This window comes from Callionymus lyra, chromosome 1 (genome assembly GCF_982586985.1).
Source record: "Callionymus lyra chromosome 1, fCalLyr1.hap1.1, whole genome shotgun sequence".
Classification (NCBI taxonomy): domain Eukaryota; kingdom Metazoa; phylum Chordata; class Actinopteri; order Syngnathiformes; family Callionymidae; genus Callionymus; species Callionymus lyra.
Window position 1 is genome coordinate 1,797,728 of NC_141818.1, and position 13,056 is coordinate 1,810,783.

The window sequence follows — 13,056 nt, forward strand, 5'->3', positions numbered from 1 at the left end:
TGTCTGTGTGTTTGTGTGTGTCTGTGTTTGTGTGTGTGTTTGTATCCTTCTGTGAGTCTGTGTGTTTGCATCCTTCTGTGTGTTTGTGTATGTGTGTGTTTGTGTGTGTCTGTGTGTGTTTGTATACTTCTGTGTGTGCTTTTGTATCCTTCTGTGTGTGTGTTCATGTGTGTTTGTATCTGTCTTTGCGTGTGTGTGTGTCCATGTGTGTTTGTATCTGTCTGTGTGTCTGTGTGTGTTTGTATCTGTGTGTGTGTCCATGTGTGTTTGTATCTGTCTGTGTGTCTGTGTGTGTTTGTATCTGTGTGTGTGTCCATGTGTGTTTGTATCTATGTGTGTTTGTATCTGTGTGTGTGTCCATGTGTGTTTGTATCTGTCTGTGTGTGTCCATGTGTGTGTGTTTGGATCTGTCTATGTGTCTGTGTGTGTGTCCATGTGTGTTTGTATCTGTCTGTGTGTGTGTCCATGTGTGTTTGTATCTGTGTGTGTGTCTGTGTGTGTCTATGTGTGTTTGTATCTGTCTGTGTGTGTCCATTTGTGTTTGTATCCGTCTATGTGTGTCCATTTGTGTTTGTATCCGTCTGTGTGTGTCCATGTGTGTTTGTATCTGTGTGTGTGTCTGTGTGTGTCTGTGTGTGTTTGTATCCGTCTGTGTTGTGATTGTTTACTGCAACCTTACTTCTTTGTCGTGGACGCGTCAGAGGAAGGAGACGCACCAGTCTGACCATGAATCATGTTTATTAAAGATCAGTTACAAGAAGACATTCATCGTCAGTAAGAATCTAAAGCTGGACAATCAAGTCGAGTCACATGACGTCACTGTGTCTTCACTGCAGCACAAACAACCAACAAACGTTCTCAGAGACTTTCATCCAAACATTGAAGCTTCACGTGATGATGTGACGACAATCTCACTGTCGTCTACTTTAACTACACAATCTCACTGTTGTCTACTTTAACTACACAATCTCACTGTCGTCTACTTTAACTACACAATCTCACTGTTGTCTACTTTAACTACACAATCTCACTGTCGTCTACTTTAACTACACAATATCACTGTCGTCTACTTTAACTACACAATCTCACTGTCGTCTACTTTAATTACACAAACTCACTGTCGTCTACTTTAACTACACAATCTCACTGTCGTCTACTTTAACTACACAATCTCACTGTTGTCTACTTTAACTACACAATCTCACTGTCGTCTACTTCAGCTTCACAATCTCACTGTCGTCTACTTTAACTACACAATCTCACTGTCGTCTACTTTAACTACACAAACTCACTGTCGTCTACTTTAACTACACAATCTCACTGTCGTCTACTTTAACTACACAATCTCACTGTCGTCTACTTTAACTACACAATATCACTGTCGTCTACTTTAACTACACAATCTCACTGTCGTCTACTTTAACTACACAAACTCACTGTCGTCTACTTTAACTACACAATCTCACTGTCGTCTACTTTAACTACACAATCTCACTGTCGTCTACTTTAACTACAGAAACTCACTGTCGTCTACTTTAACTACACAAACTCACTGTCGTCTACTTTAACTACACAATATCACTGTCGTCTACTTTAACTACACAATATCACTGTTGTCTACTTTAACTACACAATCTCACTGTAGTCTACTTTAACTACACAATCTCACTGTCGTCTACTTTAACTACACAATCTCACTGTCGTCTACTTTAACTACACAATATCACTGTCGTCTACTTTAACTACACAATCTCACTGTCGTCTACTTTAACTACACAAACTCACTGTCGTCTACTTTAACTACACAATCTCACTGTCGTCTACTTTAACTACACAATCTCACTGTCGTCTACTTTAACTACACAAACTCACTGTCGTCTACTTTAACTACACAATCTCACTGTCGTCTACTTTAACTACACAATCTCACTGTCGTCTACTTTAACTACAGAAACTCACTGTCGTCTACTTTAACTACACAAACTCACTGTCGTCTACTTTAACTACACAATATCACTGTCGTCTACTTTAACTACACAATATCACTGTTGTCTACTTTAACTACACAATCTCACTGTAGTCTACTTTAACTACACAATCTCACTGTCGTCTACTTTAACTACACAATCTCACTGTCGTCTACTTTAACTACACAATATCACTGTCGTCTACTTTAACTACACAATCTCACTGTCGTCTACTTTAACTACACAAACTCACTGTCGTCTACTTTAACTACACAATCTCACTGTCGTCTACTTTACCTACACAATCTCACTGTCGTCTACTTTAACTACACAAACTCACTGTCGTCTACTTTAACTACACAATCTCACTGTCGTCTACTTTAACTACACAATCTCACTGTCGTCTACTTCAGCTTCACAAACTCACACGAGGTCCAAACATTGACTCCAGCATGTAGAGGTCGAGAGAACTTGGTCTGGACTGTGTGGAGGAGAGTCATGGTCTCAGAGACGCTGTAGAAGGACAGAAGACCAGCAGAGTGATCCAGGTACACCCCCACTGTGGAGGGTCTGACACTGGAGACTATAGTTGTGACCTTGTTGTGTGTAATTAAACAATCAGAGTTTTTACTATGTAAACGCCAAGATTTGTCATTTAATCCAAAACCACTTTCTTCTCCTGATCTGCTGATGTTCTTGTATGAAACTGCTACTACAGAATCTCCTGTTTTGTCTTCACCTCCCAGTAACAACGTCCAGTCAAAGACTCTTGACTCAAGACATTACGATAATTAATGAATCTGTCTGGATGATCAGGACGAGACTGATGTTTACTCATTAATGTCACTTTCTTGTTTCCTTCAGACAACATCAACCTTGAGTTTGCAGTGTTTGGATCCAGAGTGATGTCCTGTGAGTATGTGAGGAACTGCTCTCTCTCTGGGTGGACCATCAGTGAGATGTTGGTCCACATGTCTCTCAGAAGGTCCTGGAGTTGGTCTCTCCAGGCTGACATGCAGGCTGACACTGACACAAAGCGACGGTGAGTTTCCTCAAGGGTCGTGGAGGAGGTCGTGTCTTCACTGACCTCTGAGAGTGAGGTCAGGTTCTGGAGGAAGACGGTGTGACTGTCGGTGAGTGACAGCTGCTGCAGCTCAGCATCTTTCTTCTTCAGCTCAGAGATCTTCTGCTCCAGCTGCTCCTTAAGTCCTCGGACTCGAGCGGCTTCAATCTCCTGCTCAGATCTGATCTTCTGCTCCACATCACACTTTCTTCTCTGGAGCATCTGGATCATCTGGTCCAGGGTCTCCTGACTGGTCTTCAGTGCTTTATCAGCGGAGACTCCGATGTTCTTCTCCTCCTGCTGGAACAGCTTCAGGTCCTCCTCTGTCTTCTGGATCATCTGCTGGATCCTTCCTCGACTCTGATCCACGTCTTTCTCTCGCTCCCTCCTCTCTGCTGCCGCCGAGACCATGTCATGATCTTTGTGTTGGTCCACAGCACAGAGGTGACAGATGAGCTGCTGATCAGAACGACAGAACATCTTCTTCTCCTCCTCGTGTTGAGGGCAGATCATCTCCTGGAGCTGCTTGGACGGCTGGACCAGCTTGTGTCTCCTGTAGGCCGGAGCTTCTAGATGAGGCTGGAGGTGAAGGTCACAGTAGGAGACCAGACACACCAGACAGGACTTGATGGCTTTCATCTTCCTCCCAGTGCAGATGTCACAGACCACATCTTCAGGTCCAGCATTGCAGAGGTTCTCAGCTGCTCCAGTCTTCTTCAGCTCCTCCACTAACTCCGCTAACACAGTGTTCTTCTGCAGGACAGGTCTCTCTCTGAAGCTCTGTCTGCACTGAGGACACTTGTAGATCTTCTTGTCCTTCCAGTGACCTTCAAGACAGATCTTACAGTAGTTGTGTCCACAGGGAAGAGAGACTGGATCCTTCAGTAGATCCAGACAGATGGAACAAGAACTCAGATCAACTCTAGTCTCCATGTCTGTGCGACTGAAACACTCCCTTCACAGGTCAACACTTTTATGCTCTCAGTCACCTGTTGACGTAAAAATCTGGTCCAACCTGTGGACTCACCTGATCGTTCTTGACAATGACCTCGACACACCTTGATTCTGTCTCACACCCATACAAATATGTTTGTGTCTCCGTGTGTGTGATTCTAAATGTCTGCATGTGTGTGTATCTACGTGCAAGTGTGTGTGCGTGTGTTCATTTGTGCATGTGTATGTCTTAGTGCATGAGTGTGTCTACGTGTGAATATGTGTAAATGTGTGTGAATGTCTATGTTAGTGTGTATGCTTATGTCATTGTGTGTGCGTGTCTTTGTGTATGTGTGTGTGTATGTCTTTATGCGTGTGTGTGTGTGTCTACGTGCGTCAAACCAAACCAATGCTGTTTTTCTTGTGGTTCACTAGAGACCATGGCTTCCCTACCCTAGGTCTCCAAACCTACCAGTGATCTTCACCACCATCACCCCATATTGACTGGTTTATGAGGACGATCTTGGGGTGAAGCTGTCAAACTGTAGGTGCAGCTAAAGAGGGGGTTCAGTGGAAGACGAACTCCAACACATTAGTGTCGGTGAATCCATTGTGAACAATGTGTCAAAATGATAAACAAATATGTTCGTCTGCCTCGATGACTTATGGATCTTCTCCCGGTGGTGTGTTTGCGTGTCTTTGTGTGTTTGTGGATATGTGTGTTTGTCAATGCGCGTGTTTATCTTAATGCATGTTTGTGTGTTGATGAATGTGTGTCTTTGTGTGTGTGTGTGTAAATGTGCGTGAATGTGTCTATGTATATATGTCAACATGCTTGTGTGTGTGTGTGTGTGTGTGTGTGTGTGTGTGTGTGTGTGTGTATGTAGCTGTGTGTGTGTCTGTCTCTGTGTTTGTGTATCTCTGTGTGTGTGTGCATGTCTGTGTGTGTGTCTGTGTGTGTGTGTGCGTGCATGTCCGTGCATGTGCATGTGCATGCGTGTGTGTTTGTTTATCAATGTGTGTGTGTGTCGGGGTGTGTGTGTATATTTGATTGATTGATTGGGTGTGCGTCTTTATCTGTGTGTCTCTACATAGTGCTGGTGGTGTGTCTATTGTGCGTCTGTGTGCATTTGTGTGTGTCTAATCGTGTGTGTCTCTGTCAGATCTTAAATATTTGATCAATGATATCAATAATCGTTGTGTTATTTTCAGTGTAACTGTTCAGTTTGTGTGTGATGTTTTAGTTGAATGTGTGGAGAAGGTCTTAGTTGGTCACCTGGCTGATGTCACTGGTCCACGCCGCCTTCTCCTGCCGCGACGGCGCCAGCAGGACGACGGTGAATGCGGGCGAGTCGGTCGGTTCCACCACCAGCTTGAAGTCCAGCTGACCGAACACCTGAGCGCCTCCTTTACCTGAGCGGCAGAAACGTCCCTTTAGAACATGAGTTAGTACTTTCTTACTGCCTCTCTTTGAATTGTGTAGGTTTTTAGGTGTGTGTGTACTTGTGTGAATGTGTGTGTGCATACTTGTGCGTGTAGGCATGTGTGTGTATGTGTCTCTTTAGGTGTGTGTTGGTGTGCGTACATGTGTGTTTGTGTAGGTGTGTGCGTACTTGTGTATGTGTAGTTGTGTGTGTGTGTGGTTGTGTATGTTTGTGCGTACTTAATATCCAGGCTTTAATGTGCAATAAAAGTAATAGAGCAGTGAGGTCAAAGGTCAGGGCATGGCATTAAAGGAGTGTCTGGTATTTAAAGGCTGGTGTTTAGGGCGCACACACACACGCACACACACACACACACACGCACACACACACACACACACACACACGCACACACACACATCACCTCATTAACAGGGTCAGTGGTGATGAAAGTGTGAAAACACCGAAGACAGACTCACACTCCTCGTCGCTGGCGTCGGGTTCCTCTATCAGAGTGCAGTCGATGAGCGACAGAACGCCACCTTGCTGCGGAGGAGAGAGAGGGAGGTGGAGGTGAGAGGGAGGTGAGAGAGACTTGGGGTGCTGGTCCACGGCAGGGTCACCTTCAGCAGGTGCAGCTTCCCCCCGGAGCTCCTGGTGCACACCAGGAAGTGTTTGGTGAAGAGGAAGCACTGGCGCTCGCCCTCCTTCTTCAGGGACAGAGACCCCAGACGCACCTTGCTGAGCTTCCCTCGCTCCACGGACGGCAGCTGGATCAGAGACCCTGAGGACGACAACGTCCGTCGGTCACCGGTCGCACAAACTCAGGAACACACACTGAATATTTCTTCTTCTCTTGATTACATTATATCTTTTTTTTTTATTTTATGATATTTTATTGAAATTAAAACCAGGCACCAGAAGGCAGCAGCCGTTACGTCAATGAAATCCCATAAGATGACTGAGGACAAGAGGATACAGTGACTCCAGCAGCCTTTAAAGCTGATGTTTGGATATATTTTGGTTTCAAAATAAATTAAAAGGAGTCACGACTTCGTCAAGAGTCATGTGGTCTGTAAATTCTGGTGATGACTGAGGACAAGAGGATACAGTGACTCCAGCAGCTTTTAAAGCTGATGTTTGGACATATTTTGGTTTGAAAACAAATTAAAGCAGTTAGGACTTCGCCAAGAGTCATGTGGTCTGTAAATACTACAACACCAGAGTCAAGTACTCGACAATACTACACATATATACTTGTTACTATAACTATCGTATCGATACGATATTACCATTTGTATTTTTTATCTTTGTCTTCCTTTAACTATTGGATGATAGAAGTAGTTTCTCTATACTTTTAAGTGTCATTACTCCATTTGTAGTTCAGGAATTGTAGTTGAAAAGTTTATTTTTTATAAATATTTATCCCGTTCATGCGAGAACTATATGACTTATGCCGGGGGGGTTTTCTTTTGTGTCCTTAAATATTTGTATATATATATAATTATATATATATATCTTTAGTTGTTGCTTAATGCATTCATTTGAATACAACAGATTGGATGTTACTTCCTGTTTAACCCTGGTTAAGGGGACTCACCCTGGTTCAGGGGACTCACCCTGGTTCAGGGGACTCACCCTGGTTCAGGGGACTCACCCTGGTTCATAGGACTCACCCTGGTTCAGGGGACTCACCCTGGTTCAGGAAACTCACCCTGGTTCAGAGGACTCACCCTGGTTCAGAGGACTCACCCTGGTTCAGGGGACTCACCCTGGTTCAGGAGACTCACCCTGGTTCAGGAGACTCACCCCCTGGTTCAGAGGACTCACCCAGAGGACTCACCCTGGTTCAGAGGACTCATCCCTGGTTCAGAGGACTCACCCCTGGTTCAGAGGACACGCCCTGGTTCAGAGGACACACCCTGGTTCATAGGACTTATCACCTGGTTCAGAGGACTAAGCCCCTGGTTCAGAGGACTCACCCTGGTTCAGAGGACTCACCCCTGGTTCAAAGGACTCACCCTGGTTCAGAGGACTCACCCCATGGTTCAGAGAACTCACCCTCTGGTTCAGAGGACTCACCCCTGGTTCAGAGGACACGCCCTGGTTCAAAGGACTCACCCCCCTGGTTCAGAGGACTCACCCCCTAGTTCAGAGGACTCACCCCCTGGTTCAGAGGACTCACCCCCTGGTTCAGAGGACTCACCCCATGGTTCAGAGGACTCACCCTCTGATTCAGAGGACTCACCCCTGGTTCAGAGGACTCACCCTGGTTCAGGGGACTCACCCCTGGTTTAGAGGACACGCCCTGATTCAAAGGACTTATCCCCTGGTTCAGAGGACTCACCCTCTGGTTCAGAGGACTCACCCCATGGTTCAGAGGACTCACCCTCTGGTTCAAAGGACTCACCCCTGGTTCAGAGGACTCACCCCCTGGTTCAGAGGACTCACCCCCTGGTTCAGAGGACTCACCCCATGGTTCAGAGGACTCACCCTCTGATTCAGAGGACTCACCCCTGGTTCAGAGGACTCACCCTGGTTCAGGGGACTCACCCCTGGTTTAGAGGACACGCCCTGATTCAAAGGACTTATCCCCTGGTTCAGAGGACTCACCCTCTGGTTCAGAGGACTCACCCCTGGTTCAGAGGACTCACCCCATGGTTCAGAGGACTCACCCTCTGATTCAGAGGACTCACCCCTGGTTCAGAGGACTCACCCCCTGGTTCAGAGGACTCACCCCTGGTTCAGAGGACACGCCCTGGTTCAAAGGACTCACCCCCTGGTTCAGAAGACTCACCCTGGTTCACAGGACCAGGGTGAGTCCTGGTTCAGAGGACTGGCCCTGGTTCAGAGGACTCAACCCTGGTTCAGAGGACTAACCCCTAGATCAGAGGACTCACCCTGGTTTAGAGGACTGTGTCGGTTTTTTTTATGGTATGTTTACACGTTACCATAGCGACCAGAGAACATGCTAAAGACAACAGATGGATGTTATTTCCTTATTTTCTAGGCCTGAGGTCACGAGTACGCTGTAAATAAAGTTGTAAAAGAGTTCACAGTGGCTCAGGTGTGTCGTTATTATACTGAACAACAGTTTTATGCTGTTCGTCACACGCTCCAGTCACACCGACATTTTCAGCTCACTACTCGGTGACGTCACACGTTGCAAACACTAACGTCTTTTTAAAAAATGTTTTGATTAGTGAAAATAATTTTAATTGTGCGACTGAAGGACACTTTCTACAACATATTTCCTATTTATATTGAATTTTTATATGTTTTTTTACTCATAAAAAAGCTTTTGAAGGTACGTTAGCATTTGTGAGTCGTCATCATGTAGGAAGTGTCCGGACTGAAATGGTACTTGCACCGGTCCGCGAAATCCTGATCCTGACATTAAACCGGTCCGTGGTGAAAAAAAAGATTGGGGACCCCTGGTTCAGAGGACTCACCCCGGTTCAGAAGACTCACCCGGGATCAGAAGACTCACCCCTGGTTCAGAGGACTCACCCCTGGTTCAGAGGACACGTCCTGGTTCAGAGGACTCACCCCTGGTTCAGAGGACTCACCCCTGGTTCAGAGGACACGCCCTGGTTCAGAGGACTTATCCCCTGGTTCAGAGGACTCACCCCTGGTTCAGAGGACACGCCCTGGTTCAAAGGACTTATCCCCTGGTTCAGAGGACTCACCCCCTGGTTCAGAGGACTCACCCCTGGTTCAGAGGACTCACCCTGGTTCAGAGGACTCACCCCCTTGTTCAGAGGACTCACCCTGGTTCAGAGGACACGTCCTGGTTCAAATGACTTATCCCCTGGTTCAGAGGACTCACCCCCTAGTTCAAAGCACTTATCCCCTGGTTCAGAGGACTCACCCCATGGTTCAGAGGACTCACCCCTGGTTCAGAGGACTGACCCCCTGGTTCAGAGGACACACCCTCTGGTTCAGAGGACCCACCCCTGGTTCAGAGGACTGACCCCCTGGTTCAGAGGACACACCCTCTGGTTCAGAGGACTCACCCCTGGTTCACAGGACTCACCCCTGGTTCAGGGGACTCTCCCTGGTTCAGAGGACTGTTTCGTTTTATTTTGATGGTATGTTTACACATTACCATAGTGACCAGAGATCATGATAAAGACAATAGATGGATGTTATTTCCTTATTTTCTAGGCCTGAGGACACGAGTACGCTGTAAATGAAGTTGTAAAAGAGTTCAAAGTGGTTCAGGTGTGTCGTTATTATACTGAACATAAGATAAACAGTTTTATGCGGTTTGTCACACGTTCCAGACGCACACGACATTTTCCAGCTCGCTACTCGGTGCAACTGCATTGAGTCTACATGTTCCTCCTTGTGCTTCCGATTTTATTGTGAAATCCACTCCCTTCTGTGTCTGTGCTAGTCTTACTTCCCCCCTGTCTGAGTAGTAATTGTTCCCAGCCGTGTCTCGTTAGTCCCACCCCCAGCTGCTGCTGATTGCTCCCCTGTGTTCTTAAGCCTCCACTCTCTGTCACGTCCTTGTCTTGTAATCACCATTTTCCAGTACCTTTATTCTGCCGCTGAGTATTCCTGCTTCATACCCTGTCTCCTTGCCTTTGTCCCGACCAAGACTCCTTTCCTGCCTGTTGTGATTATCGACCTGTTTCTGGACACTTTCTACAACATATTTCACATTTATATTGAATTTTTATGTTTATGTTTTTTTACTCATAAAAAAGCTTTTGAAGACACATTAGCATTTGTGACATGTGTCGTCATCATGTAGGAAGTGTCCTGACTGAAATGGTACTTGCACCGGTCTGCGAAATCTTGATACTGACATTAAACCGGTCCGTGGTGAAAAAAAAGGTTGGGGACCCCTGGTTCAGGAGACTCACCCCGTTTCAGGCGACTCGCCCTGGGTCAGGGGACTCGCCCTGGTTCAGGGGACTCGCCCTGGTTCAGAGGACTCACCCTGGCTCAGGAGACTCACCCTGGTTCAGAGGACTCGCCCCTGGTTCAGAAGACTCACTCTGGTTCAGGAGACTCACCCTGGTTCAGAGGACTCACCCTGGTTTATGAGACTCACCCTGGTTCAGAAGACTCACCCTGGTTCAGAGGACTCACCCTGGCGGACGAAGGTCTGGCTGGTGTCCAGCAGGATGTCGCATCCTTCCACGATCATCCTCTCGATGGCCAGGTTCTTCCGGATGTTCTCGGTGTCGCTCACCTCGTCGTGCATCACCCTGAACACAAAGAACTCTTGAGCAAAGTCCACAATCAAACCCAGGACCAGAGTATGGAGTGAAAACGGGTTCGTAAGTCCCACATGCCTGTGACATGAGATCTGTACTATTCACCTGCATGGACATATCTACACATTCGTACCCGTGATCCAACCCGGAGTATGTGGGAGAAACGCACCAGTTTTAACTTCGTATAAGACGCTCACCTGGACAGTTCCTCCAGCTTGGACTTGGCGAACTCCAGACTCTTGCGCTCCACGTGCTCGTGAGGCGTGTGCGCCAGCAGCTCGTGCAGAGTGATGATGTAGCGAGGGATCTTGGAGGTGGAGAAATCAAACAACATTGAACACTTGTTGAAACAATCACTCCCGGGGGGGTGGAGGTCACACCTGGAACATGGGGTACGTGAGGAAGGTCTCCAGCATCCGGCCCTCGCAGGCCCCGTTGGACTCGTACTGTTTGAGCAGCTTGTCGAAGTCCCGGTTCTGCTTGCAGTTGGCCAGAACCTGCAGACTGTACTGGTGGTTCCGGACGAACTCCTGGTAGATGTTGAGCATCGGCAGCAGGATGTCGAACAGGTCGGCTGTCGGGAGGAAACATGAGGTTTGAACGAGACATGTTGTTTTTCTTCAATAAACACGTTCAAGTGTATCTTTTACAGCCAATAATGAGTTAGTTTAGGAAAAACACAAATATATATAAACTCCAATGATTCAGAACTTATGAGTCAAATTCACTTTGAATTTAAAAATAATGAGAATAATAATAAATAAGTAATGCTTTTTATTATTTTATTTATAATACAATATAATATACAGTTGTAAAGAAAATATTTATTGCATGTGTAAAATATTTGTGAAGTGTATATATAAAAAAATGAAAATTATTTAATTTTTTTTTTATTATTAAAAGTAACTATTAATTAAAGATAAAGTTACAAAAGATTTTTTTTTGTTTTTTAAAAAAGAGTATTATTTTGATTTTTAAAAGATTTACCACAAAAATACACACAAATAATAATAGTATTAGTAACTTTTTGTATTTACTATAATACACTTTTTTTTAATATAATATAATAAATATAATTGTATAAATAAATATTTATTGCATATATATACACAATTAAAATAAAATATGAAACATTTATATAAATGTAAATAAAAATACATCTTTATTACAAAATAAGTTATATATTTATTTTAACAATATTATATTTGTTAAATTCATATCTTAATAGGTTAGTTTTTGCCCTTTTTTATTAGGCTTTAACACTTCAAATAAATAATATATTATTGGATTTATTTAATGTTAATTAATTACAAGTTAGTTCCATTTCATGATAAAAATGCTTAATGAGTACACATTTCAGACAAATATTTGAATGTAATATTCATGGAATCAGTGTTGAACATGTTGTACAGATGAAGATGTTCGATCGTTTGTATCGTATCATATAATTAAATCAATTTCATCATTATTTTTATATTATACTCTTCCCTTTACTTTTCAGAGAACCCTCTGGCGCCCCCTGGCGGCCACCACCTCAAAAGCCACTAGTGTAGCCTGTTGATCAGTCAATCTTTTCTTGAATAAATCAATATTTTTCATTGATGATGTAAAAATTAGAAGTGTTTTCTAGTTACTGCATCATTCAAAACTCGACTTAAACCTAATTTTGAATTTGAACCTTGACTGAAAATAAAACTTTCTGAGCTCAAGTGAGTCAAAAGCAAATAACTAAATGTGTATTGACAAGATCAGCATTAAAAGCTTCTGGACTCACTGTATCCTCTCATCCTCAGTTATCCTCTGGATTTCAATGTACAGAGGATGTAATGACTGCTGCCATCTAGCGGCCGGAAGTTTAATTGCAACGCAAAAATGAACGCTGGGTATATTTGCATGTTATTGTCACTTTTAAATCGAATTAGTTTCTAATTCACACATTTTATAAACCAAGAAATATAAACCATTAAATAACTATTCTATATACAATTATTTAAATAGAAAAGAAAATCTATACAGTCCTGTTGAACAATAATAAAGTAAATTATTGCGACGATCGCCATATCAATATTTTCCAACACCCTTATACCATATATAGTGATACTGTAGTAACAAGGATATATGTGTAGTTTTGTCAAGTACTTGACTCTGGTGTTGTGGAAGTGTAGTAACAAGGGTATATGTGTAGTATTGTCAAGTACTTGACTCTGGTGTTGTGATACTGTAGTAACAAGTATATACTGTATGTGTAGTATTGTCCAGTACTTGACTCTGGTGTTGTGATACTGTAGTAAGTAAGTAAGTAAGTAATATTTATTTATATAGCGCTTTTCGAGACCAGGGTCACAAAGCGCTTAGACAATCAAAACAATACTCAAAAAAAAATACATACTTTAAAGATCAAGATAATACTGAGAACAACACAGGAATTCGAGAAATTCAAG

The 13,056-nt window shown here is 44.0% G+C and overlaps 1 protein-coding gene and 1 pseudogene across 5 annotated transcripts in view; both read right to left on the reverse strand.

Moving 5' to 3' along the window:
* LOC148087365 (ras-specific guanine nucleotide-releasing factor 2) overlaps positions 1-13,056 on the reverse strand; it is a 54,749-nt gene that overhangs the window by 17,314 nt on the left and 24,379 nt on the right. For all 5 annotated transcript variants that reach the window (XR_015710768.1, XM_087787693.1, XM_087787702.1 and 2 more), the window contains exons 8-13: positions 10,996-11,189; positions 10,813-10,922; positions 10,488-10,606; positions 6,008-6,168; positions 5,864-5,930; positions 5,240-5,376 (exon numbers count right to left, since the gene is read on the reverse strand). Coding sequence is in view for 4 of the 5 variants with exons in the window: in XM_087787693.1 (XP_087643819.1) it covers positions 5,240-5,376; positions 5,864-5,930; positions 6,008-6,168; positions 10,488-10,606; positions 10,813-10,922; positions 10,996-11,189 (788 nt within the window). In the remaining variant the exon portion in view is untranslated. The remainder of the gene's footprint in view (positions 1-5,239; positions 5,377-5,863; positions 5,931-6,007; positions 6,169-10,487; positions 10,607-10,812; positions 10,923-10,995; positions 11,190-13,056) is intronic.
* LOC148087366 (tripartite motif-containing protein 16-like) lies at positions 720-4,075 on the reverse strand (annotated as a pseudogene).